The sequence below is a fragment of the Phalacrocorax carbo genome, chromosome 29, assembly GCF_963921805.1.
Source record: "Phalacrocorax carbo chromosome 29, bPhaCar2.1, whole genome shotgun sequence".
NCBI lineage: Eukaryota > Metazoa > Chordata > Aves > Suliformes > Phalacrocoracidae > Phalacrocorax > Phalacrocorax carbo.
This window is the reverse complement of record NC_087541.1, coordinates 1,288,958-1,311,634: the sequence shown is the minus strand read 5'-3', so window position 1 is coordinate 1,311,634 and position 22,677 is coordinate 1,288,958. Positions and strand designations below refer to the sequence as shown.

General features: G+C 54.5%; 3 protein-coding genes across 9 annotated transcripts; 2 read left to right on the top strand and 1 right to left on the bottom strand.

Moving 5' to 3' along the window:
- Positions 1-100: 100 nt before the first annotated feature.
- On the top strand, positions 101-3,076 carry TAFAZZIN (tafazzin, phospholipid-lysophospholipid transacylase). Of its 3 annotated transcripts, XM_064475580.1 has the most exons (10): positions 101-234; positions 369-497; positions 886-931; positions 1,003-1,088; positions 1,410-1,490; positions 1,726-1,767; positions 1,984-2,046; positions 2,248-2,300; positions 2,530-2,607; positions 2,726-3,076. In XM_064475580.1, the coding sequence occupies exons 1-10, from the start codon at positions 126-128 to the stop codon at positions 2,813-2,815; spliced, it is 777 nt and encodes a 258-aa protein (XP_064331650.1). In that variant the 5' UTR covers positions 101-125; the 3' UTR covers positions 2,816-3,076. The 3 variants fall into 3 exon arrangements, with proteins under 3 accessions (XP_064331650.1, XP_064331651.1, XP_064331652.1); XM_064475581.1 differs by lacking the exon at positions 1,410-1,490; XM_064475582.1 differs by lacking the exon at positions 369-497 and having other exon boundaries at positions 103-234.
- Positions 3,077-3,206: 130 nt separating this feature from the next.
- BCAP31 (B cell receptor associated protein 31) lies at positions 3,207-5,336 on the bottom strand. 3 transcript variants are annotated; one of them, XM_064475586.1, is made up of 8 exons: positions 5,180-5,336; positions 4,946-5,043; positions 4,387-4,487; positions 4,146-4,290; positions 3,941-4,076; positions 3,737-3,851; positions 3,553-3,653; positions 3,207-3,463 (listed from the first exon to the last, which is right to left on the bottom strand). In XM_064475586.1, exons 2-8 carry the CDS (start codon positions 5,035-5,037, stop codon positions 3,425-3,427), a joined length of 729 nt encoding a protein of 242 aa, XP_064331656.1. In that variant the 5' UTR covers positions 5,038-5,043; positions 5,180-5,336; the 3' UTR covers positions 3,207-3,424. The 3 variants fall into 3 exon arrangements, with proteins under 3 accessions (XP_064331656.1, XP_064331658.1, XP_064331657.1); XM_064475588.1 differs by having other exon boundaries at positions 3,737-3,848; XM_064475587.1 differs by lacking the exon at positions 5,180-5,336 and having other exon boundaries at positions 4,946-5,101.
- Positions 5,337-5,962: 626 nt separating this feature from the next.
- Positions 5,963-21,609, top strand: LOC135318360 (uncharacterized). Of its 3 annotated transcripts, XM_064475572.1 has the most exons (10): positions 5,963-6,200; positions 8,727-8,842; positions 12,776-14,869; positions 16,358-16,396; positions 16,996-17,298; positions 18,125-18,427; positions 19,150-19,461; positions 20,559-20,855; positions 21,294-21,395; positions 21,480-21,609. In XM_064475572.1, exons 3-10 carry the CDS (start codon positions 14,839-14,841, stop codon positions 21,560-21,562), a joined length of 1,470 nt encoding a protein of 489 aa, XP_064331642.1. In that variant the 5' UTR covers positions 5,963-6,200; positions 8,727-8,842; positions 12,776-14,838; the 3' UTR covers positions 21,563-21,609. The 3 variants fall into 3 exon arrangements, with proteins under 3 accessions (XP_064331642.1, XP_064331643.1, XP_064331641.1); XM_064475573.1 differs by lacking the exons at positions 5,963-6,200; positions 8,727-8,842 and adding an exon at positions 12,297-12,674; XM_064475571.1 differs by lacking the exons at positions 5,963-6,200; positions 8,727-8,842 and having other exon boundaries at positions 12,297-14,869.
- The last annotated feature ends 1,068 nt before the right edge of the window (positions 21,610-22,677 follow it).

Here is a 22,677-nt window from a genome sequence, read left to right as displayed (position 1 = left end):
GGCTCTGGGACGGGAGGGTACTCCCCCACCCCCCCCACCCCCTGTCCTCGGCCCGCGGTCCCCTGTGACCGCCCCCGGTCCCGTCCCCGTCCCCAGGTGCCGTCCCAGGCCCCCGCGATGGCAGCATGCCGCTGGCCGTGAGGTGGCCCTTCCCCGCCGGGCCGCCCCTGCCCTGGGCCCTGGCCAGCCGCCTCGTCACCGGCCTGGTGGGCACCTACAGCTGCGTCTGGACCCGTGAGTGCCCCCCCCCCGGTGCCCCCCCGGAGAGCGGAGGCGGCTGGAAAAAGGGGGGAGGGGGAGAGGGAGGGGAGGCCCCCCTCCCTTCCCCCCCCCCCCCCCCGACCGACCGTCCCCGTCCCCCCCCCCAGGGTACCTCAACCGGCTGCGCGTGCACAACGCCGAGGTGCTGCACGAGCTGGTGGAGCGCCGGGGGCCCCGCACCCCCCTCCTCACCCTCTCCAACCACCAGTCCTGCATGGACGACCCCCACCTTTGGGGTGCGCCTGGGGGGGCCCAGGGGTGCTGGGGTGGGGGCACGGGAGGGGACAGGGGTGCCTGGGGGGGTTCCCAGGGGGTCCAGAGGGTGCTGGGGTGGTCGCCAGGGCCTTTTGAGAGAGGTAGGGATGCCTGGGGGGTCCTCAGGGGATCCCAAGGGTGCTGGGGGAGACGCAGGGGTGCTGGGGTGGTCCCCAGAGGTTCCCTAGGGGTACCGAGGGGGTCCTCAGGGGCTCTTGAGGGAGGTGGGGGTGATGGGGAGGGGTCGCCAGGGGGGGTCCCCAGGGTGCTGCAGGACCCCAGGGGCTCTTGAGGGTCTCTGTGGGTCTGCCTGGGGTCCATGGCTGGGCTGGGGGTGGCCCTGTGATCCCCTCTCCTTCAATCCACCAGGTTCCCTGAAACTGCGGCACGTCTGGAGCCTCCACAAGATGCGGTGGTATGGGGGCGTGTGCTTGGGGGGGTCCTGGGGAGCCCTCTCCTTGCTCACCCCCTGCCCCCCCACCCCAGGACCCCCACAGCCGCTGACATTTGCTTCACCCGGGAGCTGCACTCACGGTTCTTCAGCCTGGGCCGCTGCGTCCCCGTCTGCCGGGGTGAGCGAGGGGAACTGGGAGCATCTGGGAGGGAGTGGGGGGCAGCTGGGAGGGATTTGGGGACAAGTGGACAACAGGTGTGCAGGGCCAAGGAGGGGATCGCCATCTGTACTGGGGGAGTCCTAGCTTGTACTGGGGTGGTCGCGGCCCGTACTGGCAGAGATTCTGGCTTACTTTGGGGGAGCGAGGGAGGGGTTGTGTTGGGCTGGTCCCAGCCCGTACTGGTGGGGTCCCAGCCCGTACTGGTGGGGTCCCAGCCCGTACTGGTGGGGTCCCAGCCCGTACTGGTGGGATCCCAGCGTGCTGAACTGGTGTCCCCAGGGGATGGCGTGTACCAGCGAGGGATGGATTTCATCCTGGAGAAGCTCAACCAGGGAGACTGGGTGCACGTCTTCCCCGAGGGTACTGGGGGAACTGGGGAATGGGAAGGCTCGCCTGCACGAGAGGGACTGGGAGCACTGGGGCTGGCAAATGCATTTATATCAAGATTGCTGGGACTCCTGGGGTGGACTGGGGGGAACTGGGAGCAGAGGGGGTTGGTCTGCTTTCTTTTCCAGATGTGGGGGGTGGGGCTGGGGGGGGGCCCAGCGGGGTGTCCTGTGCTGCCCTCCCCCTCCATGGCCCTGTGTCCCTACAGGCAAAGTGAACATGGGGCAGGAGTTTGTGCGCTTCAAGTGGGGTGAGTCCCCCTGCTGGCTTCCCCCTGCCCCCCAGCTGCTCCTTGACCCCAGTTGTCCCCTGCTGTCCCCCCCCCCGTTGCCATCTACACTTGCCTTCTCTGTCCCCCAACTGCTTCTCTGACCCCCAGCTGCCCTCTCGTGCCTCCCCTGATCACCCCCCAGGCCCCTCGAGGGCTGCCTGGCCCCCCCAAAATGGCACCTTGCCCCCCCTGCAGGCATCGGGCGCCTCCTGGCCGAGTGCCGCCTTGACCCCGTCATCCTGCCCCTGTGGCACGGGGGTGAGCGGGGCTGTGGGGTGCATGAGGGTGTGGGGGGGGGGCTGGGGGGGCGCTCGTGGGGGAGGGTGGGCTGGTGGACACGGGTAGGTGGCACTGTGGGGGGAGTCAGGTGGGCACAGGGATGGGGGGTCCCGCCGTGGGGCTGGATCCTGCTGTGGGGTCTGTCCCGCTGCACAGGCACCTGCTGACCCCCTGCACCAGGCATGAACGACGTCTTGCCCAACACCCCCCCGTATGTGCCCCGTGTGGGGCAGGTGAGTGCGGGGCAGCACACAGACACCCCGGCTGTGGGGTGGGGAGCAGGGCGGGCTCGGGAAGCACTGTGGGGCTGCGGTATGGGGCGCTCCCATGGCGGGACAGCTCTGTGGGGGGGCTGGCCGTGGGGCGTGCTATGGGGCAGACCTGGGGGAGGTGCATGGGGCAGGCTCTGGGCTTGGAGGGTATCTGTGGGGCAGGCTGTGGGGTACTGATGCTGTCCTGCAGCGGATCACAGTCGTCGTGGGACGACCGTTCAGCGTCCGGCCTCTCCTGGAGCGGCTCCGGGCTGAGGGCACATCGACGGTGAGTGCTTGGGGGGGCTGCCCCATGGCAGGAGGTGGGGAATACTGCTGCTCTGCCCCACAGCTCCATGGGGCCTGTTTCCCATGGCTCTGTGGGGCCCGGTCCTCTGCTCCCCCAGGTGGAGATGCGGAAGGTACTGACAGATTTTGTGCAGAGGGAGTTTGAAGCGCTGCGGGCCCAGGCGCGGGCCCTGCACCCTGCCCCATAGCATGTGGGGCGCTCCAAGGATGAACATTCGGACTGCCCCACCCAAAGTGGGACCTGCCCCATAGCACGCGACAGCCCCATGGCTGTCCCTGCAGCCTCGCGGGCCCAGCAGGCAGACAGACCCCGCAGCCCTTCCCACAGCACTGTGGGGTGCTGGCAGAAGGACAGACGGATGGATGGACGAATAAGCTGCCCCGCAGCACGCCTCCCCCCCTCCACCCCCTCCACTACTGCATGGTGCCAATAAAGGTGGTGGAGCCCTGGTGGTCTCTGGCTGCAGACAGGGGGGCAAGGGTGGGGCTGGGGTCCTGGGGTGGGGCTGGGGTCCTGGGGTGGGGCTGGGGTCCTGGGGTGGGGCTGGGGTCCTGGGAGCGGAACAGAGACAAGCCCAGCCTGATCCCACTTGTTTATTGAAGCAAAAGCTGGTTGGTGAGGGGGGGGAGGGCCATTGCCCCAAAAGCAATTTGAGCCCCAAAAAACCCAACTGAGACCAAAGCTGGGCTCTGATCCCTGCTGCCGCCCCCCCCAGCAGCACAGGGGGTGCCCGAATATGTGGGGGGGGTGGGGGTGGGGCGGCAGGGGCATGGTCCAGTGGGTGTGGCCTGGTCCGTCACTCCTCCTTCTTGTCCCGGGGGCCATCGTGGGCAGCCTGGGGGAGCACGGGTTGAGGGGTGTTAGGGGGGTTGGGGTGTTGACGGGATCGGGGTGTTTGGGGGGGTTGCAGGGTCCCTCCTGTACCTGCAGGCGGGCGTGCTGGTCCAGCAGCCGGTCATACTCCCGCGTCAGCCCCTCGGCCTGGCGCCGCATGGCCTGCACCTCGTTCTCTGCCTTCTCCAGAGCTGAAAGGGGTGGGGGTGTGTCAAGGGCACCTCCAAACCCCCCATCCCCCCCACCCCTTCCTCCTCAGGTCCCCCCCCCGTACTGCGTTTGCTGGCTGCCAGCTCCTCCTTCAGCTTCTCCACCTTGGCCTTGAGCGTCTCGTTCTCGTCGTGGGAGGGGGAGGTGCTGCCCCCATCACCCCCTGCCTCCTGCAGCTGCTGGGGGGGGACATGCGGGGGGCACGTCAGGGCCGGAGGGGCCTGGGGCACCCCTGCTGCCCCTGGCGCTGCCCCCCGCCCCGCAGTACCTTCCGCAAGGCATCATTGTCTTCCATGTAGCGCCGGGCAGCTTGGCTAGCGCCCTCCGCCTGTTTACGGAAAGCCTCACTGGAGGCACCCAGAACGGCCTGCTGCGAGATGAGGGTGACCAGGCGGCGCAGGAGGCTGCAGGAGGGAGGGTGAGCCAGGCCCTGCGGCCCCCCCCGGCCCCCCCCCGAGCCCCCCCAGACTCACAAGGAGAGCAGAAGGGCAAAGCCAGCCAAGTAGAGGTTGCGCTGAGCCCGGAAAAGCTTCATGTGGAAGTGCTCGAGGGCGCCAGGGCTGCTCTGCAGGGCTGCCAGCTCTGTCACGCTGTACTTACGGGTTTCCCGCGCGGCGTCTGGGGGAAGGGAGTGTGGTGTGTGTCAGTGGGGGTCGCCTAGCACCCCCCTCCCAAGCCTCCCCTGGGTCAGCTGGGAGAGGAGCCAGCACCCACCTAAGAGCAGGAGGATGAGAATGATGATGAGGACGACAAAGACGGTGTTGCCGTAGGCCACAGCCAGGCCTACCAGGCGTGACTTGAAGATCTTCTGCCATCTGGGGAGGGACACAGGTTGGGAATGGTAGCTGGGACCCTCTGTCCTGAGGACTGCCCCCCCGCGCCCCCCTTCAGAACACCCCCTTCACCCCGGGGACCCTCTCAGTCCTGGGAAGCCCTGCTGTCACAGGGACCCCCCAGCCCTGGGGACATCTGCCTTCCCCCCCCCCCCAACCCAGGACACCCCATCTGCCCCGGGGCCTCTTCCTCAGCCCCAGGGAACACCTTCCCCATTGCCCTCCCAGCCCCAGGACAACCCCTCCGCCCCCGGGACTGCCTCCCCCCCGCGGCCCCCAGTACGGGGGATGCCCCCATCCCCAGGACACCCCTCATCCCCAGGGGAAAAACAGCCCCCCCCCCCAGCTCCGCGGCCCCACGAAACCCAGGACCCCCTCCTCACCCCTGAGACATCCCTCCATCCCCAGGCAACCCCCGCCCTGGGGGGGCCCCGCCTCACCTGGCGGCCGAGACGAAGGGGACGCAGAGCAGGAGGACGAGGAAGACTTCAGCGTAGAGGAAGGTGGCGACAGCCGTCCACTGCAGGCTCATGGCGGCCTGGGGCAGGGGCACAGAGCGGTGGGGACCTCGGCGCCCCGCAACCCCCACCGCCCCCACGGCCCCGCCACCCCCGGGACCACGATCGCCCCCAGCCGCCCCCCCCCCACCCCCACACGCCCCCCCCGGCGCTCACGCTCCGGCCGCGGCCGCCGCCACCGGAAGCAGGACTCGGCCTGGAGGGGAAGTCCCGCCCACGCCTGGGCGCCAACGTCCAATCAGAGCCGCAGGAAGTGCGGGCACCCCCACCCCACCCCCGCGGGGGAGAAAGACGTGCTTCTGCCCGCGGCCGCCATTTTCCCTTCCGCCGTGTCTGTCATAGCCCCCGCAGGGCACACTGGGAGCTGTAGGGGCCCCGGCGGGGCGGGCCGGGAGCCGTAGTGTCCCCGGCGGGGCGGGCCGGGAGCCGTAGGGGCCCCGGCGGGGCGGGCCGGGAGCCGTAGTGTCCCCGGCGGGGCGGGCCGGGAGCCGTAGGGGCCCCGGCGGGGCGGGCCGGGAGCCGTAGTGGCCCCGGCGGGGCGGGCCGGGAGCCGTAGGGGCCCCGGCGGGGCGGGCCGGGAGCCGTAGCGTCCCCGGCGGGGCGGGCCGGGAGCCGTAGCGTCCCCGGCGGGGCGGGCCGGGAGCCGTAGTGTCCCCGGCGGGGCGGGCCGGGAGCCGTAGGGGCCCCGGCGGGGCGGGCCGGGAGCTGTAGGTCCTGGCCACCGTGCTCCACTGGCCATGTTGGTCTGCGGTCAGAGGCACAGGGGTTGGGTAGGGTCAGGTGTGCCCGAGGGCAGCGGGTTCCCCTTCCTGTGCTGGCACCATAAACAAAGCTGTGGTTAAAGTGCCCTTCTGATTCTCTCCCCCTATAAAAAAGGGCAATACTTTTCCCCTTTATTTCCCTTACTCTCCTCCCTTTTTCAGTTTTTTTCTATGTCTTTCATTTAGTTTGCCATTACTGTTTTAAAATATTTTCCTTGTTTCCTTAATTGCTCTTACTTTTAAAATTTTCTGTCTACTTTGGTCTTGTTGTCCTATTTTTAAATTATTTTCTTTCCTTCTCTCCCCACCCCCCCAGCTTTCTTCCACACCGCAAACTTCAGGCAAGTAATAAAACTCCCTGCTGCGCTTCCAGCCGTCTTTATACTCTCTGATGGTTCATCCCTCCCCTTTCCCAGGTGATTGTAAGAAGGGTGGTGGGTGGGGTCCAGGGTCTATGAGCCACAGCCTCTGCTTAGGGAGCTTATTTTGTTCTGGGGTTTCTCTGGTGTGGGTGCTCTCTTGTTCCTTTGGGTCGCGGCAGCTTTTTTTGAGCTGTTTTAGCTCTTTGGGTGGGTGTGCTTTGATGGTTAGAGAAGCGGAGGTGTTTGAGGGAAGGATTTTAGAGCTTGGCACTGTTTGGCAGTGTTATACTAGACAGTTCACTTGTGTCTTACTCTTTTTCTTCATATGATTTTGCATTGGGTTTTTGGGGGTGGTGAAACAGTTTAATAGTTTAGTGCTTTGTTTGGTTACTTCTTGTTGTAAGCGCATTTTTATTTTGCTGGAATTCCTGATTGTACTGAAGATGAAACCTTAGGTCTTTTTCCTGTTTAAGTTGTTGACAATATCTCTTAATAGAACTGATAGTGAGATGCTGTAGTAGGGGTTAGGGTGACTATGTTTTATGCATCTTGTTATAATTAATTTAGCCTTAAACGGAATTCCAATTAAAGTGTACAGTTTATTGAATAGAGGCAAGCAAGCAGCGCTGGGTGCACGGGGGATCCTTCCTCCTAACGTGCATCCCGTCATACAAAATTACAGGGTTTATATTCAGTTAATTAATTAATAACAATTAGTAAAAAACACGCCTAGGTTTACACTCACTGGTCAGTGATAAGCATCCCACTTGCCGTTGGGCAGCCGTAGTTAAATTAGCCACGCTTGCCACGTAGATTAGCCCGCGTGCTCTTTACGGGTGGGGGGGGGCAAGTCTTTTTGGTCCTGACTTGGGTCGGTGGTCGCACTCTCCCCCTGCCGGAATTACCCTTCCCCCAGTTTCCATGCCTCAGCGCCTTCTGAGCGTTATTTATTATCTTGTTAAAATTCTCAGGTGTTAGTTTCTACTCCTAACTAAAATTCTTTCTTAACAATTAACTTAACAAACCGCCAATCCACATTCCAACCCTTCCGACACTAACAAGTCAATCGACCGGCCCTGGGTTACACAAGCACCAACAGAACGGGCAGATGTGCGAGGGTCACACGTCACCGCGCGGCCCCAGCGCTGTTCCATATTGACACGGATCAGATGAACGCGTTTTACAATCCCTCATCTTCTTTTTATGGCATTGATTCGTGGTTTTGTTTCCCATCTAGTCAATACTTGCTGAATTGGTATCAATTTTGGGGCTTCTTTTGTCTTTACTATCATCAGGGAATGAGTTTTCTTTTCCCTTGTTTCTGGATCAACAGGTATTGCAGTTACCTGCATTCCTTGTATAACCGAGTGTATGAGTCTAGTAAAACAGGGTATTAAACATGGAATTCTTAACAGTCCTCCACATGTCCCCAGTACAGCTATTCCAATTTTAGTAAGCCAGTTACTGCCCATAAAGTCCTCCCCTAATCCTCCTAGATTGATTCCATTCCAAGCTTGAACTGGGACGTGTGCGATTTTCTTCATTTCTTTTACAAGTTCATTTACAGCTTTTCCTTCATCATCTATTTCTAAACAACAGTTACTAAGGTTAAATTTTTCCACAAACTCCTCCTTCTTGTGCTAGCAAATAATCCAAAGCTAAGCGGTTTTGATACAGAGCCGTTCTCATTTTGGTGTTCTGTTTTGCAGTTAATCCAAGCGCATCTCCAGTCTTATTTACAACCATTTCTACCACAGCCTGTAATCTAATTATTCTATTTAGCATATATATTGGGGTCCTGTAGCCCCAGGATCCATCCTCTGCCCATGTAGCTGGATCATAATAAGCAATAATCCTCTCCGGAGGCCATTCATCAGCTTTCCAATTTGTAAGCTCCGCTTATGACGCCTTTTTCTTAACTCATCAGCCTCAACTGGGACTCCCAGTCGCTCTCCCCGACTTATGGGTAACAGGAAAAAACTGGGTCTTAGAGTTCCCAATACACAAGATCCTGTCCAATTCTTCGGCAAATATGCCTAAGCCAGTTTGCCGCAAATCCAGTGCTGTCCTTCAGGAGTTGGCCAACCTTTTGGTATAGTTGTTCCATTGGTCCAATTCTTGGATGGATCATTCATCTCCAGTGGGTTTCCCCACTTATCCCAAGTGTTCTGAGTTTCATTCCATAGGTAACCTCCCTCGCACTCTAGATTACCTACTGGTCTTCCGTTGTCTTTTAGATTCTGCCAGCAACTCCTTCCAGTTACACTCGTCTGAAGCACCCGTTGTTGTTTCCTATTACTCCTTCCCGTTGTTTTCCAGGCTTGGGGGTTACTTATATTGCTCTCCATAAGCCTCCCATGGCCATCGTCCACCTTGGTTTGTTCCACCGCAAACATAACAATTGGTTACATTCAATGACTTAGCAATGTTTTCAGCAAGATTTACAAATAGATTTTTAGCGACTGTGGGAATTTCATATTTTACTCCTGTTTCTATTTCATGATAAAATGTGTTAAATAACAGTCTATGCTGCACCGATTCTCTTGTCCTTTCTTTTATTTCAATACTAATAACTTGCAGGGGAATAGACGGGGATCGGCGACCGGAAGATCACGGGCTGTGACGGAAAGACAGACCCCTCCCCATAGGAGTGGCAGGAACAGGAAGCTCAAGAGCTATATAAGCGTGTGACACAGGTAAATAAACGGACATTTGGTATCCATCATATTGGTGTCTGTGCATCACTGTCCCCAGGGTGGGTAGAGCCCTGTGTCCCGGAGATATGCGGCCCAAGATAAGTTCTCCCGTAGAAGCGTACAGCTACAGGGGTTTGACAATAAATACAGATTTTGGGATGTAAAAATGAGACATTGAGCATTAAAAACACAGGTTTGGACCCTAAAAGTGAGGGTTTGGGACCTTAAAGTGAGGCTTTGACCCTAAAAAGAAAGGCTTGGACCCTAAAAGTGAGGCTTTGGGACCTAAAAATGGTGTTTTAATCCTTACCAGAGGGGTTTGGAGCCTAAAAGTGAGACTTTGGGACCAAAAAATTACGCTTTGAGGGATAAAAGAGGGGTTTGAATCTTAGAAGTGACACTTTGGGACCTTAAATATGAGGTTTTGAATGTTAAAATTGGAGCTTGGGCCTTAAAAGTGATTGTTTGTCACCTTAGAAATGAGGCGCTTGGCCTTTAAGGTGGCACTAGGACCCTAAAAGTGAGAGTTTAGAACCTAAAAATGAGGTTTGACCCTAAAAAATACAGGTTTGGGCCCTAAAAGTGAGGGTTTGGCACCTAAAAATGAGGTTTTGAGCAATAAAGGAGGGCTTTGGACTCTAAAAGTGTGTGTTCTGGACCTTAAAAATGAGGCTTTGAGTGATAAAAGAGGTGTTTGGACCCTAAAACTGCGCTTTGGCACGTAGAAAGGAGGCTTTGGCCCTCAAAAACACAGATTTGGACCCTAAAAGTGAGGGTTTGGGACCTTAAAATGAGGCTTAAAACCTAAAAAATACAGGCTTGGACCCTAAAAGTCAGCGTTTGGGATGTGAAAATGAGGCTTTGACCCTAAAAAGGAAAGGTTTAGATGCTAAAAGTGAGAGTTTGGTACCTAAAAATGAGGCTTTGAATATTTCAAAAGGGGTTTGGACGATAAAAATGAAAGTTTGGGCCCTAAAGGAGGGGTTTGGATCTTAGAAGTGAGGCTTTGGGGCCTAAAAATGAGGCTTTGAGCGTTAGAAGTGAGGATTTGGGCCCTAAAAGTGAGGGTTTGTGACAAAGAATTGAGGGTTTGAGCATTTTAAGATGTGTTTGGCTACTGAAAGTGAGGGTTTGGGCCTTCAAAAATGAGGGGGTTTGACAATAAATACAGATTTTGGGACCTAAAAATGAGGCTTTGAACATTAAAAGCACTGATTTGGACCCTGAAAGTGAGAATCTGGGACCTAAAAATGAGGCTTTAACCCTAAAAAATACAGGTTTGGACCCTAAAGTGAGTGTTTGGGACGTTAAAATCAGGCTTTAAATCTTAAATGAAGGATTTGGAGCCTAAAACTGAGGTATTGTGACATAAAATGCAACTTTAACCCTAAAAAAATACAGGTTTGGACTCTAAAAGTGAGGGTTTGGGACCTTAAAATGAGGCTTTGACCAGCAAAAATAAATACAGATTTAGACCCTAAAATTGGGTGTTTGGGATGTAAAAATGAGGCTTTGAACATTAAAAACACAGATTTGGACCTTAAAAGTGAGAAGTTGGGACCTAAGAATGAGACTTTGAGCATTGAAAGAGGGGTTTGGACAAAAAAAAAATAAGGCTTTAATCCTTAAAAGATTTATTTGAACTCTAAAAGTGAGGTTTTGGGACCAAAAAATGAATCTTTGATGTTAAAAGAGGGGTTTGGACCCTAAAAATGCAGGTTTGGGACCTGTGATTTTGGCTTTTGTCGCATAAAATGAGGGGGTTTGGCCTAAAAATGAGGGGGTTTGACAATAAATACAGATGTTTGGACATAAAAATGAGGCTTTGAGTCTTAAATGCGGACTTTGGACCCTAAAAATGAGGGGTTTGGACTTAAAAATGATTGTTTGAGCCTTAAAAGTGCCATTTGGACTATAAAATTGAGGCTTTGGACACTCCGAGATGCAGCTGGACCCTAAAAGCAATTGCCTTGGTCCTAAAAAATGCCACTCTGTGTCCTGAAAATGAGGGTTTTTATATCAAATATGTGCTTTTGCCTCAGAAATGGAGAATTTTCAAACTACACCTCAGCTTTTGGACCCTAAAATGAGGCGTTGGAGACTAAAATGAGGTACTTGGAAGAAAAATTAGGGCTTTGGAAAGTAAAAATGAGGCTTTGGAGACTCTAAGTGTAGCTTTGGAGCCTAAAACGAGGCTTTCTGCCCTAAAAATGATGGTTTAGGCCGTAAAATTGGTGCTCTGGGCCCTAAAAAAATGGCTATGGGTAACAAAAGACAGGTTGGGACCCTAAAAATGGAGATTTTTGGCCCTAAATATGGGGCTTTGGACACTAAAAATGGAGCTTTGGGTGTGTAACTTAGTGTTTGAACCCTGAAATTAGGGGCTTCTTTTGCCGTTGAATGATTCTTTGAACCAAAAACTAAGGCTTTGCACCCTAAAAATGGGTCTTTGGAGGCTCAGCGTGAGGCTTTGGGCATTAAGTGAGGCTTTGTAACTTAAAGTGAGGAGTTTGGAACCTAAAATGAGGCTTTGGGGGCTCAAATGAGAGTTTGGGGCCTCCAAGTGAGACTTTGGGGCATTATATGAGGCTTTGGGGCCTCCAAATGATATTTTGGATCATTAAATGAGACTTTGGAGCATTAAATGAGGCTTTGGGGCCTCATTTTTAGACCTTGGGTCTGCCAAATGAGAGTTTGGGACCTCCGAATAATACTCTGGGGCCTCATTTTGAGACTTTGGGGCCTCCAAATGGGGCTTTGGGGCCTCCAAATGGGGCTTTGGGGCCTCCAAATGGGGCTTTGGGGCCTCCAAATGGGGCTTTGGGGCCTCCAAATGGGGCTTTGGGGCCTCCAAATGGGACTTTTGGGCCTCCAAATGAGACTTCGGAGCATTAAATGAGGCTTTGGGGCCTCCAAATGAGACTTTGGGGCATTAAATGAATCTTTGGAGCCTCCAAGTGAGACTTTGGGACCTCCAAATGAGGCTTTGGGGCCTCCAAATGGGACTTTGGGGCATTAAATGAGGCTTTGGGGCCTCCAAATGAGATTTTGGATCATTAGGTGAGACTTTGGAGCATAAAATGAGGCCTTAGGGTCTCCAAATGAGAGTTTGGGGCCTCCAAGTGAGACTTTGGGCCATTAAATGAGGCTTTGGGGCCTCCAAATGGGACTTTGGGGCATTAAATGAATCTTTGGGGCCTCCAAATGAGCCTTTGGGGCCTCCAAGTGGGACTTTGGGTCATTAAATGAGGCTTTGGGGCCTCCAAATGATATTTGGGATCATTAGATGAGACTTTGGAGCATTAAATGAGGCCATAGGATCTCCAAATGAGAGTTTGGGACCTCCAAATGGGTCTTTGGGGCCTCCAGATGAGACTTTGACCCCCCAAAATGAGGTTTTTGACCAGGGCCTGGAGTCACCTGAGAAGGGCCAATGGTTTTAAATGGGGTGAGGGGCGGGTTGGATCGGGGAGAAGGAAGAAACTCTTCACGCTGGGGGTGGTGGGATGCTGGAAGAAGTTGCCCAGAGAAGTTGGGGGTCAAGGTCAGGTGGGACGCGGCTTGGAGGAACCTGGTCTAGTGGCAGATGACCCCGCCCACAGCAAGGGCTTGGATTGGCTGATCTTTAAAGGTCCTCTCCAACCCTAGGTGGGGTTTGGGGTGCCATGGGCCAACCCCAGCGAGCAGCCGAGAGCTGTAGTCCCTGCCCCATGGCATGCTGGGAGCTGTAGGCCTTCACCCCATGGAAGACCCACATGGTGATGTCATGTAGGCCTGGGTCCCTCCATGAGGCACCCAGGACCCTTCGATGGCTTTCTCGGAGCCCACTGAGGTGACGACGGCCACGTGGCACCTCGGGCCCACCAGCAACGATGACCCGGTGGCACCTTGAAGCCCCTCCCCCAACATGACAAGGACCATGTTCCCTTTCAGAGCCCCCGGTGACAATAACCACGTCGAGTCTTGAACATCCACCAGGGACAAGGACCATGTTGTATCTGGAGCCCCACGATGGCCACGTTGTGTCCCGGAGCCCCATGATGGCCACGTCGTGTCCTGGAGCTCCACAATGGCCACGTCATGTCCCGGAACCCTCAACTTGCCAATCAAAATCTCCCCAAAATCCCACACAACCAGGAATTCAGGAGAGCGGCACAACATGGAGCCGGAGATGATTCCTTCCCCTTTGTCTCACCACCGATGGTCTTCCAGAGCTTCTGATTTCAACCCGTGACCATGTTTCACAGATTTTCTGAAGAAAAAAAATGCCCCAACAATCCGAACGAACGCAGAAACCCAGATTCTCACTAAAAATGAGTCATCGCTTTTGTCAAAAACAGGGAAGCCGGTACGAAATGCGCAAGGGGCTGACTTGAGAAGGGGAAGTTCTGCCTCAGTGATGATGTTCCTCCAGAATCGGGAAGTAAAACCTGCCTTTATTTCCTCCAGCCCCGTTGATAAACTCAACCGTCAGCAGATGCCACCGAGGTGAAGGGTTATTCCTGGTCCTCGCCATTACGTCATGCTGGGTTGTCCTTTCCGTGGTGTCTTTAACAACCGAAGAACCTCCAAAATGAGATGGACCCGCCACACCAACCGCGCGGGTGACCATACAACGGGTCCCCGCTCGCTCAGACGGGGTTGGCTGGAGCCTCTTCTCCGGCATGGGTTGATCCGTCGCACCCCAGATGTTGGTCGTGGTCATCTGTGCCCAACAATAATTGCTAAAAAAAAGGGTTTTAGCCCCGTTTGGAAGCCCTGCCACACCACAAAGACCTGAGCCTGCCTGGTTTTGTCCTTTTTCTCACCCCAAAAAAAAGCTCTTCTGGTGACTCAGAGAAGCTCCAGCTCGTTCAATCAACCAAAATCGGGGTTACCCTCTCGAAACCAAGGCCAAAAATAGGCAGCCAACCAAAATGGGCGATCAAAAGGTGTCGTTCCCGGTGTCGTCCTTCAGGTTGGGGACAACCCAACAGCTCTGGTTGAGACTTGGCCAAACTGGGAGCGGCCTTTGCCCCGATTTTGGGTGCTTTTCCTCCCCAAAAAAACCATCTCCTACCTCAAAAAAGTATCTCCCACAGCAAAAAAAAAAATCTCCCGCCTCAAAAAAAAATCTCTCGCATCAAAAAATCATCTTTTGCCTCAGAAAAAACATCTCCCACCTCAAGAAAAAAATCTCTCGCCTCAAGACAACCATCTCCCGCATCACAAAAAAACCATCTCCTGCCTCAAAAAAGATCTCCCACATCAAAAACAACATCTCCCGCCTCAAAAAAACCCATCTCTCACATAATAAAAACATCTTTTGCCTCAGAAAAAACATCTCCCACCTCAAGAAAAAAATCTCTCGCCTCAAGAAAACCATCTCCCGCATCACAAAAAAACCATCTCCCGCCTCAAAAAAGATCTCCCACATCAAAACCAACATCTCCCACCTCAAAAAAACCCATCTCTCACATAATAAAAACATCTTTTGCCTCAGAAAAAACATCTCCCACCTCAAAAAAAAAAATCTTGCCTCAAAAAAACCATCTCCTGCATCACAAAAAAAACCATCTCCTGCCTAAAAAAACCATCTCTCGCATAAAAAAAATAATCTTTTGCCTCAGAAAAAAACATCTCCCGCCTCAAAAAAAAATCTCCCACATCAAAAAAACCATCTTCCCCCTCAAAAAAAAATCTCCCGCCTCAGAAAACCATCTCTCACCCCTGGTTTCTAGGCCGAACCCGAAGGGGACATCGGTGACGCCACGGAGACCACAAACACGGAGATGTTGCAATGTTGGGTTTCTTTTCTTTTTTAATTCTTGAATTTGTTTTGGTTTTTTGTTGTTGTTGTTGTCGTGTTTGTTTTTTTTTTTCCCCCTTTTTGCTGTCGATTTCCCCGGTTCTGTAGCAACCGGGGCTCACGTGACGGCCGGGCAGCCGGCCTGGACCGAAGGGGAAGGAGATGTTCGTGTCATTGCAGACAGAGAAAGAGGAGGACACTGCCCGCAATGGGGCCTCTTCGCCTCGTCCCGCTGCTCAGTGAGTCTTCCTCCTCCTCCTCCTCCTCCTCTCCCAGAGCAGCCGCCTCTCCTTTGCCGCCCCATCCCTTCGGATTCCTACCCGTTTCCGTGCCCCTTGGGCCAAACCCGCCCCGGTTCTTCCCTCCGATTCCGTTTCGCCCTCTCGTCCCTTTTTTCTGCGACTTCCCCCCCCCATATCTTCATTTTTTCCCCAAAATATTCCCTTTTTCCCTGAATATTCCCTTCCCCCCCCCAATTTCTTCACTTTTCCCCCAATTTCTTCATTTTTTTCCCAATTTCCTCTCTATTTCCCCCAATTTTTTCTCTATTTTCGTCAATTTCCTTACTTTCCCCCCTAATTTATTCACTTCCACCCAATTTATTCACTTTTCCCCCAATTCCTTCAGTTTTTCCCCCAATTTATTCACTTTTCCCCCAATTCCTTCAGTTTTTCCCCCAATTTATTCACTTTTTCCCCCAATTTCTTCATTTCCCCCCCAATTTATTCACTTTCCCCCCAATTTCTTCATTTCCCCCCAATTTATTCACTTCTCCCCCAATTCCTTCACTTTGCCCCAATTTATTCACTTTTTCCCCCAATTTCTTTACTTCCCCCCAATTTCTTCATTTCCCCCCCAATTTCTTCATTTCCCCCCCAATTTCTTCATTTCCCCCCCAATTTCTTCACTTCCCCCCAATTTCTTCACTTCCCCCCAATTTCTTCACTTTCCCCCCAATTTCTTCACTTTTCCCCCCAATTTCTTCACTTTTTCCCCATTTTCTTCTCTATTTCCCCCAATTTCTTTACTTCCCCCCCAATTTCTTCACTTCCCCCCCAATTTCTTCACTTCCCCCCCAATTTCTTTGCTTTTTTCCCAATTTCTTCACTTTTTTCCCCATTTCCCCCTCTTTTCCTCCCCATCCCACTCCTCCTCCTCCCTCGCCGGGGCCGGGGCTTCTTCGGTCCTTTGCACTCAATTGGGTTTGGGTTTGTCTAAAATTTACCTCGGTCTCCTTTTATGGGTTTTTCCTTTTCCTTTTTCTCTCATTTTCTTTTTTTTTAATTTCTTTTTTTCCCTTTTCTTTCTCCTCTATTATTTTTCCTTTCGTCTCTTTGTTCTTTTCCCTCTTCTTCTTTCTACTTTTTCTCTTGATTTTTCTTTCTTATTCTTTTCTTCTTTGCCTTTTCTCCTTTCCTTTTTGTTTCTTTTTTCTTTCTTTTTCTCTTTCCCTTTCCCTTTCTTCCCCTTTTTTATTTTCCCTTTTTCTTCCCCTTTTTCATTTTCCTTTTTCTTCTTTTTTTATTTTCCCTTTTTCTTTCTCCTTTTTCCTCCCCTTTTTCTGTCAGTTTTCCCTTTTTCCTGTCAGTTTTCCTTTTTTCCTGTCAGTTTTCCTTTTTTCCTTTTTTTTTTTTTTCATTTTCCCTTTTTATGTCTCTTTTTTCTCCCCTTTTTCCCTCCCCGTCCCATCACCCCCCACCGCTCACCCACCCCTCTCTCCCTTCCAGCCTCTCTCCAGATGCTCCTCTTGCGGGCGGCGGTGACAGGTAACGCATTTTTTTTGGGGGGGCGGAACAACTCATTTCCATGAGTTTCCAACTCATTCCACCTCCCCCCTCCCCTTTTTGGGCCATGTGACCACCCGGACCCCTTCATCCCCCCTCAAATTTGCCGCTTTTTGTCCCAAAACCCAATGCGCCTCAACGCCGGACCCACCGCGGTCCCACCTCGAGTCAGCCAACCACCAGACCCCCGCCCCCGGCTGGTTCGACGCGGTTGGCGGGACCCCCGATGACCACGCGGGTGATGAAATCTCCTCCGTCGACCAAAATACATGATTTTTGAGGAGAATCGGGTGTTTTCTCCTCTTTCTGCTCCGAATTGGGCCTCCTTGGCCCAACCGGGGGGGCTCCGGTTGGACCAAATCACCCATCGAAGCCGCCCAATCGCCCTCCTTGGGGGCCATTTTGGGCCTAGATCATTCCAGAGGGGGGAGGGGTCTTAAAATGGCCATCTTGGCACCGAGGCGCCGGTGGTCCAGCAGGTCCCACCTCTTCCCGACGGCTTCGAGACATTCCCCCACCCCCAGCTCCACGCCTGGGGCTGGTAGATTCCCACTGCCCACCCCAAACCCCTTCCTCCCCAGACCTTCCTCCTCCTCCTCCCGCCATCACCGTGACACCGTGGAAGTCGGAATATCTCATCGGCGACACCGTCTCCATGCAGTGCGTCGCCCCCGGGTCGAAAGAGAAGCTCCAAGGGTTCCAGTTTGCGGGGACGAGCGGGTGGGCCGTCAACATCAGGACGCCGAGGAGGGCCTGCGTCTACAGCTTCAACATCACGGGGCCGAAGGACGGCGGGGCGCACCTGTGCACCTACACCCTGCTGAACAAAGCCCGCCGCCCCGTCCGCTCCCAGGAGAGCGAAGCCGTCGTCATCAACGTCAGGGGTAGGCGGGGCATCGGCCCCCTCCCCTCCCCTCCCCTGCCCCCCGCCGCCATCGCCCTCCTCCCCGCGCGACTTCGGCCGGATGCAGATACGTTCCTCCGAGCCCCAGGCGGGCCTTGGTTTTTCCCCTTCCATTTTTCTCTTCAATTTTTCTCCTTCCATTTTTCTCCTTAAAAATTTTTCTCCTTCCATTTTTGTCTTCAATTTTTCCCCTTCCATTTTTCCCCTTCAATAATTTTTCCCCTTCAATTTTTCGCCTTCCATTTTTCGCCTTAAAAAACTTTCTCCTTCAATAATTTTTCTCCTTCAATTTTTCTCCTTCAATAATTTTTCTCCTTCCATTTTTCTCCTTCCATTTTTCTCCTTCAATAATTTTTTTCCTTCAATAATTTTTCTCCTTCCATTTTTCTCCTTAAAAAACTTTCTCCTTCAATAATTTTTCTCCTTCAATTTTTCTCCTTCAATAATTTTTCTCCTTCCATTTTTCTCCTTCAATTTTTCTCTTTCAATAATTTTTCTCCTTCAATAATTTTTCTTCCATTTTTCTCCTTCCATTTTTCTCCTTAAAAAACTTTCTCCTTCAATAATTTTTCTCCTTCCATTTTTCTCCTTCCATTTTTCTCCTTCCATTTTTCTCCTTCAAGAATTTTTCTCCTTCCATTTCACCGTCACGGAGTCAAATTCGCCGCCTCAACCCTTCCCCCCGCCCCCGCCCCGTTGCGGTCCAACCGAGTCAGGCTCGGGTTGGCCAAAAAGCTGCGCTTCCCCCCAAAATAAACGTCTAATCTGAGGCGGGGGGTGGGTGGGTGTTTTCTTCCTACCTTCAGACCATCCACCTCAACCCACGCTGGCCTTGAAGTCCTCAACCGCCGTCACGGTCGAAGGCCAACCCCTCCTCTTCCTCTGCGCCGCCCCGGCGGGGGATTCGGAGCGGAGGTTTAATTTCTACAACGGGAAGGCCAAGGTCGCCGACGGCACCGTGGTGGCCTCAGGAGCCGCCGAAGCTCAGCTCCGGGTGCCTGGGAGCCACCGGCACCACACGGGCAACTTCACCTGCGGCTACGAGGAGAAAACCGAAGGCCGATGGATCCCCTCGTACCGCAGCCGGGCCGTGGGGGTGCTGGTCAGAGGTAACGCCGCGAGTCTCGGGGGAGAAACCCGGCTTCTTCCGGGCGCGGGGAAGGAGCCGCCGGCGCGGGGGAGCGACCCCAACCCCCGCCGCCGTCGCCGCGGGGCCGACGTTTGGGTTTGCCCGCTCAGAACGGTCGAGCGGAAGCCGAGCTTCGGCCGCCTCTTCCTCCCGCCGCCCAGCGGATGTGCTTTTGCCCCAAACCGGCGCTTTTAAGGCGCTTTTAAGGCGTTTTTAAGGCATTTTAAGGCCTTTTTAAGGCTTTTTAAGACGTTTTTAAGGCCTTTTTAAGGCGTTTAAAAAGGCATTTTAAGACGTTTTTAAGGCGTTTTTAAGGCATTTTTAAGGAGTTTTTAAAGCGTTTTCAAGGCTTTTTAAAGGCGTTTTTAAGGCATTTTTAAGGCGTTTAAAAAGGCACTTTAAGGCATTTTTAAGGTGTTTTAAGGCATTTTTAAGGCATTTTTAAGGCTTTTTAAGGCCTTTTTAAGGCATTTAAAAAGGCATTTAAAAAGGCATTTAAAAGGCATTTTAAGACGTTTTTAAGGCTTTTTAAAGGCATTTTTAAGGAGTTTTTAAGGCTTTTAAAGGCATTTTTAAAGCGTTTTAAAGGCGTTTTTAAGGCATTTAAAAAAGGCACTTTAAGGTGTTTTAAGGCATTTTAAGGTGTTTTTAAGGTGTTTTTAAGGCGTTTTTAAGGCCTTCTTCCCCAATTTTTCTCCCCAGAGGCCGCTCTGGCTCCTCGCTTGGGTGTTGATCCTCCCACCGGCGTGGTGGGCGAAGATTATCCCTTACACCTCACGTGCGAGGCCTCCAGAGACGACTTCACGTTGAGGTTCCGCTTCTACAGGAACGGCTTGGAGATTTCTCCGGGCCAAGCGGGCTCCAAATTGAGGAGAATCGGGAATTTCTCCGAATTCTTCTTCCCGCGAATCCCCAAGAGCTTCGGCGGGAATTTCAGCTGCGCGGTGGAGGAGGACGTGGGCGGGACGTGGGTGCCGACGCCCCGGAGCGAAGCCGTGGGCGTTACCGTGAAGGGTAGGCTCCATCCTCGGGTCCCGCGGCGAGGGCTGGAGGCGGTCGCACGCCCGGCCCCAAATTCAGGCCCGGGTCGGGCCGAAGATTTCAAAATTTGAGGGGGGAGGGGGGAAAATTTGGTTGAAAAGCGACGGGTTTCGGCCCTTTCGCCCCGAGGGCACGTTCGGGCACGTAAAAGGCCGCCGTCCACCCTTGAAAGGCCTTCCCGGGGGGGGGCGGGGCCGAGGGCGGGGCCTCGCAACGACGGGATCCACCCTGTCGTGGCCTCGAGGGGTCACGTGTTCACGATCGCGAATTTCATCGTCTCGCGACGACGAATTTCAAATTTTCACGAATTTCACCTTCTGGCAATGACGAATTTCACGTTTTCATGAATTTCACTGTCTCGTGACGACAAATTTCAAATTTTCATGATGACGAATTTCACCTTCTGGTGACGATGAATTTCATGTTTTCATGAATTTCACCTTCTTGAGATGATGAATTTCATTTTCTCATTATGACAAATTTCACATTTTCATGAATTTCACATTTTCATGAATTTTACCTTCTCATGACAACAAATTTCACGTTTTCATGAACACAAATTTCACCTTCTTGAGATGATGAATTTCACATTTTCATGAATTTCACCTTCTCGTGACAATGAATTTCATATTTTCATTAATTTCATCATCTTGTGACAATAAATTTCAAATTTTCATTAATTTCATCGTCTCGTGACAATGAATTTCACGTTTTTCATTAATTTTGTCATCTCGTGATGACAAATTTCACGTTTTCATGATCACGAATTTCACCTTCTCGTGGTAACAAATTTCACATTTTCATGAATTTCACCTTCTCGTGGTAACAAATTTCACATTTTCATGAATTTCACCTTCTCGTGGTAACAAATTTCACATTTTCATGAATTTCACCTTCTTGTGGTAACAAATTTCACATTTTCATTAATTTCACATTTTCACGAACCTCACATTTTCATGAATTTCACTTTTTCCATCACAAATTCCCCTTTTCCACCACTGCGAGCGTCACCGCCCCGTGGTGCCGCCTCTCCTCTCACCCGCCCCCACCCCCCGCCCGTGTCTCCCCAGCCCCCCCTTCCCAGCCCTCTTTGCTCCTGGACCCCCCGTCCGGCGACGTCATCGACGGCGACCCCTTGGGCCTCACGTGCGCAGCCGCCGGCCCCGCCGCCCCACGCAAATTCGCCTTCTACAAAGATGGCGTCCAGCAATTCACCGCCATGGCCGCCGCCGAGCGCTTCCGCTTCACCATCCCCGCCGCTGAGGCCCGCCGCGCCAGCGGCCGCTTCACCTGCCGCTACGAGGAGAAGGTCAGCGATTGGTGGATCCCGTCGCCGCTCAGCGAAGCCATGACGGTCACCGCGCAAGGTGAGCTCCTCCCGCCCAACCGCGCCAGGGCCCGAAGGCCTCGGGGACCCGCCCCGCGCTCACGTGACCAAGGGAGGGGCTTTGAGGGACCCCATTGGCCGGAGGGACCTTCTGATGTCATGTCGGGACACCAAAATTGGGGAGAAATTGGGTTTGTGGGGGTGGGGGCGGGGCAACATGGTGCCTCCTGACCTATGGGGTGGGACCTTGGGGACCTTCCAGTGCTCACGTGATCACGGGAGGGGCTTTGAGGGCCCTCATTGGCCGGAGGGACCTTCTGACGTCACACTGGGACACCAAAATTGGGGAGAAATTGGGTTTTTGGAGGCGGGGGCGGGGCAACATGGTGCCTCCTGACCTATGGGGCAGACCCCCAACTTGGGGGTCATTTACCTTCCTTCTGATTGGTCGGTGTCTCTCTCTCTCTCTCTCCACCAGCCCGGCCTCAGCTCATCCCATTGGTCGCCGGCTGCGCCGCCGGCGCCGCCATGTTGGTCCTCGGCCTCCTATTGGCCGTTTGCCTTTACCGGAGGCGGAGAGGTGAGGATAAATAAGGGGGGGGGGGGGGGGGCGGGGCAAAGGTGGGAGGGGAAGGCATTGGGCCGCAATATCGACCAATCCCAGGTGGCGTTCATTGGAAGTGGCTCCACAACAAGGACGACCCCAGCACCTACCCCATGGCCAGCTTCGCCGGCGGCAACATGTGACCTCGGAGACCCGCCTTCCCCCCCATGGCCCCTCCCCTCCAGGCCGGCCAATCGCCGTTGACTTTATTGGCCCACGCTGTGTCACCAATTAGTAAACGCCTCTCCTCAAGGCCCGTCCCCCCTTCCGAACCCCGGGGGGGGAGATGGGAGGCAAGATGGCCGACGGCATCGCTGTGGGTCGCGCTAATGGCCTATTGGGGGGCTGAGGGGGCGGGGCGGGTGGGGGGTGGTGGGGTCTGGATTGGTCAACAAGGTTCGCCGACCCGAGCTCCGCCCCCGCGTGGGGAAAAGGGAGGGGCGGAGCTGGTTATGGGGCGCCTCGGGTGCTCCCGCGCCGTGATTGGCCACCTCAGGTCCTCCCTCGCTGTGATTGGTCATCTCGGGTTGTCCCTTGCCATGATTGGCTGTCTCGGTGCTCCCGCGCCATGATTGGCCAACTCGGGTCCTCCATTGCTGTGATTGGCCACCTCGGGCCCTCCCTCGCTGTGATTGGCCATCTCGGTTCGTCCCTTGCCGTGATTGGCCAACTCAAGTCCTCTATTGCCATGATTGGCCAACTTGGGTCCTCCTTCGCTGTGATAGGGCACCTCGGGTCCTCCCGCGCCGTGATTGGCCAGCGGCGTGACGGGAATGTGGGAAGGCCTCTTCCATAGCACCCAACATGGCCTCCCCCACCCCTATGGAGCCTCCAGCCCCACACCTCCCCCCCCGCCCCCCAAGTGCCCCCCCCGGACCCATAACTGCCTCCCGCAGCCCCACAAGTGCCCCCTCGGGGCCCATAACTGCCCCCCCCTTAGCCCCCCAAGTGCCCCCCTGGGACCCATAAACGCCCCCCTCAGCCCCACAAGTGCCCCCCTGGGACCCATAACCGCCCCCCTTAGCCCCCTCAGTGCCCATAACCGCCCCCCCCAGCCCTCCAAGTGCTCCCCCGGGACCCATAACCTCCCCCCCCGCCCCCCAAGTGCCCCCCCGGGACCCATAACTGCCCTCCCCAGCCCCCCAAGTGCCCCCCCGGGACCCATAACCGCCCCCCCCAGCCCTCCAAGTGCCCCCCCGGGACCCATAACCGCCCTCCCCAGCCCCCCAAGTGCCCCCCCGGGACCCATAACCGCCCT

Coding starts and splice junctions, on each gene's coding strand:
- TAFAZZIN (XM_064475580.1), top strand. CDS start 126: ATGCCGCTGGCCGTGAGGTGGCCCTTCCCCGCCGGGCCGCCCCTGCCC. Junction 1,768..1,983: donor GTTTGTGCGCTTCAAGTGGG/GTGAGTCCCCCT, acceptor CCCCCCCTGCAG/GCATCGGGCGCCTCCTGGCC. Junction 2,301..2,529: donor ATGTGCCCCGTGTGGGGCAG/GTGAGTGCGGGG, acceptor GCTGTCCTGCAG/CGGATCACAGTCGTCGTGGG.
- BCAP31 (XM_064475586.1), bottom strand. CDS start 5,037: ATGAGCCTGCAGTGGACGGCTGTCGCCACCTTCCTCTACGCTGAAGTC. Junction 4,488..4,945: donor CCCTTCGTCTCGGCCGCCAG/GTGAGGCGGGGC, acceptor GTCCCTCCCCAG/ATGGCAGAAGATCTTCAAGT. Junction 4,291..4,386: donor TCTCATCCTCCTGCTCTTAG/GTGGGTGCTGGC, acceptor CCCTTCCCCCAG/ACGCCGCGCGGGAAACCCGT.
- LOC135318360 (XM_064475572.1), top strand. CDS start 14,839: ATGGGGCCTCTTCGCCTCGTCCCGCTGCTCA. Junction 16,397..16,995: donor CTTGCGGGCGGCGGTGACAG/GTAACGCATTTT, acceptor CTTCCTCCCCAG/ACCTTCCTCCTCCTCCTCCC. Junction 18,428..19,149: donor CGTGGGGGTGCTGGTCAGAG/GTAACGCCGCGA, acceptor TTTTCTCCCCAG/AGGCCGCTCTGGCTCCTCGC.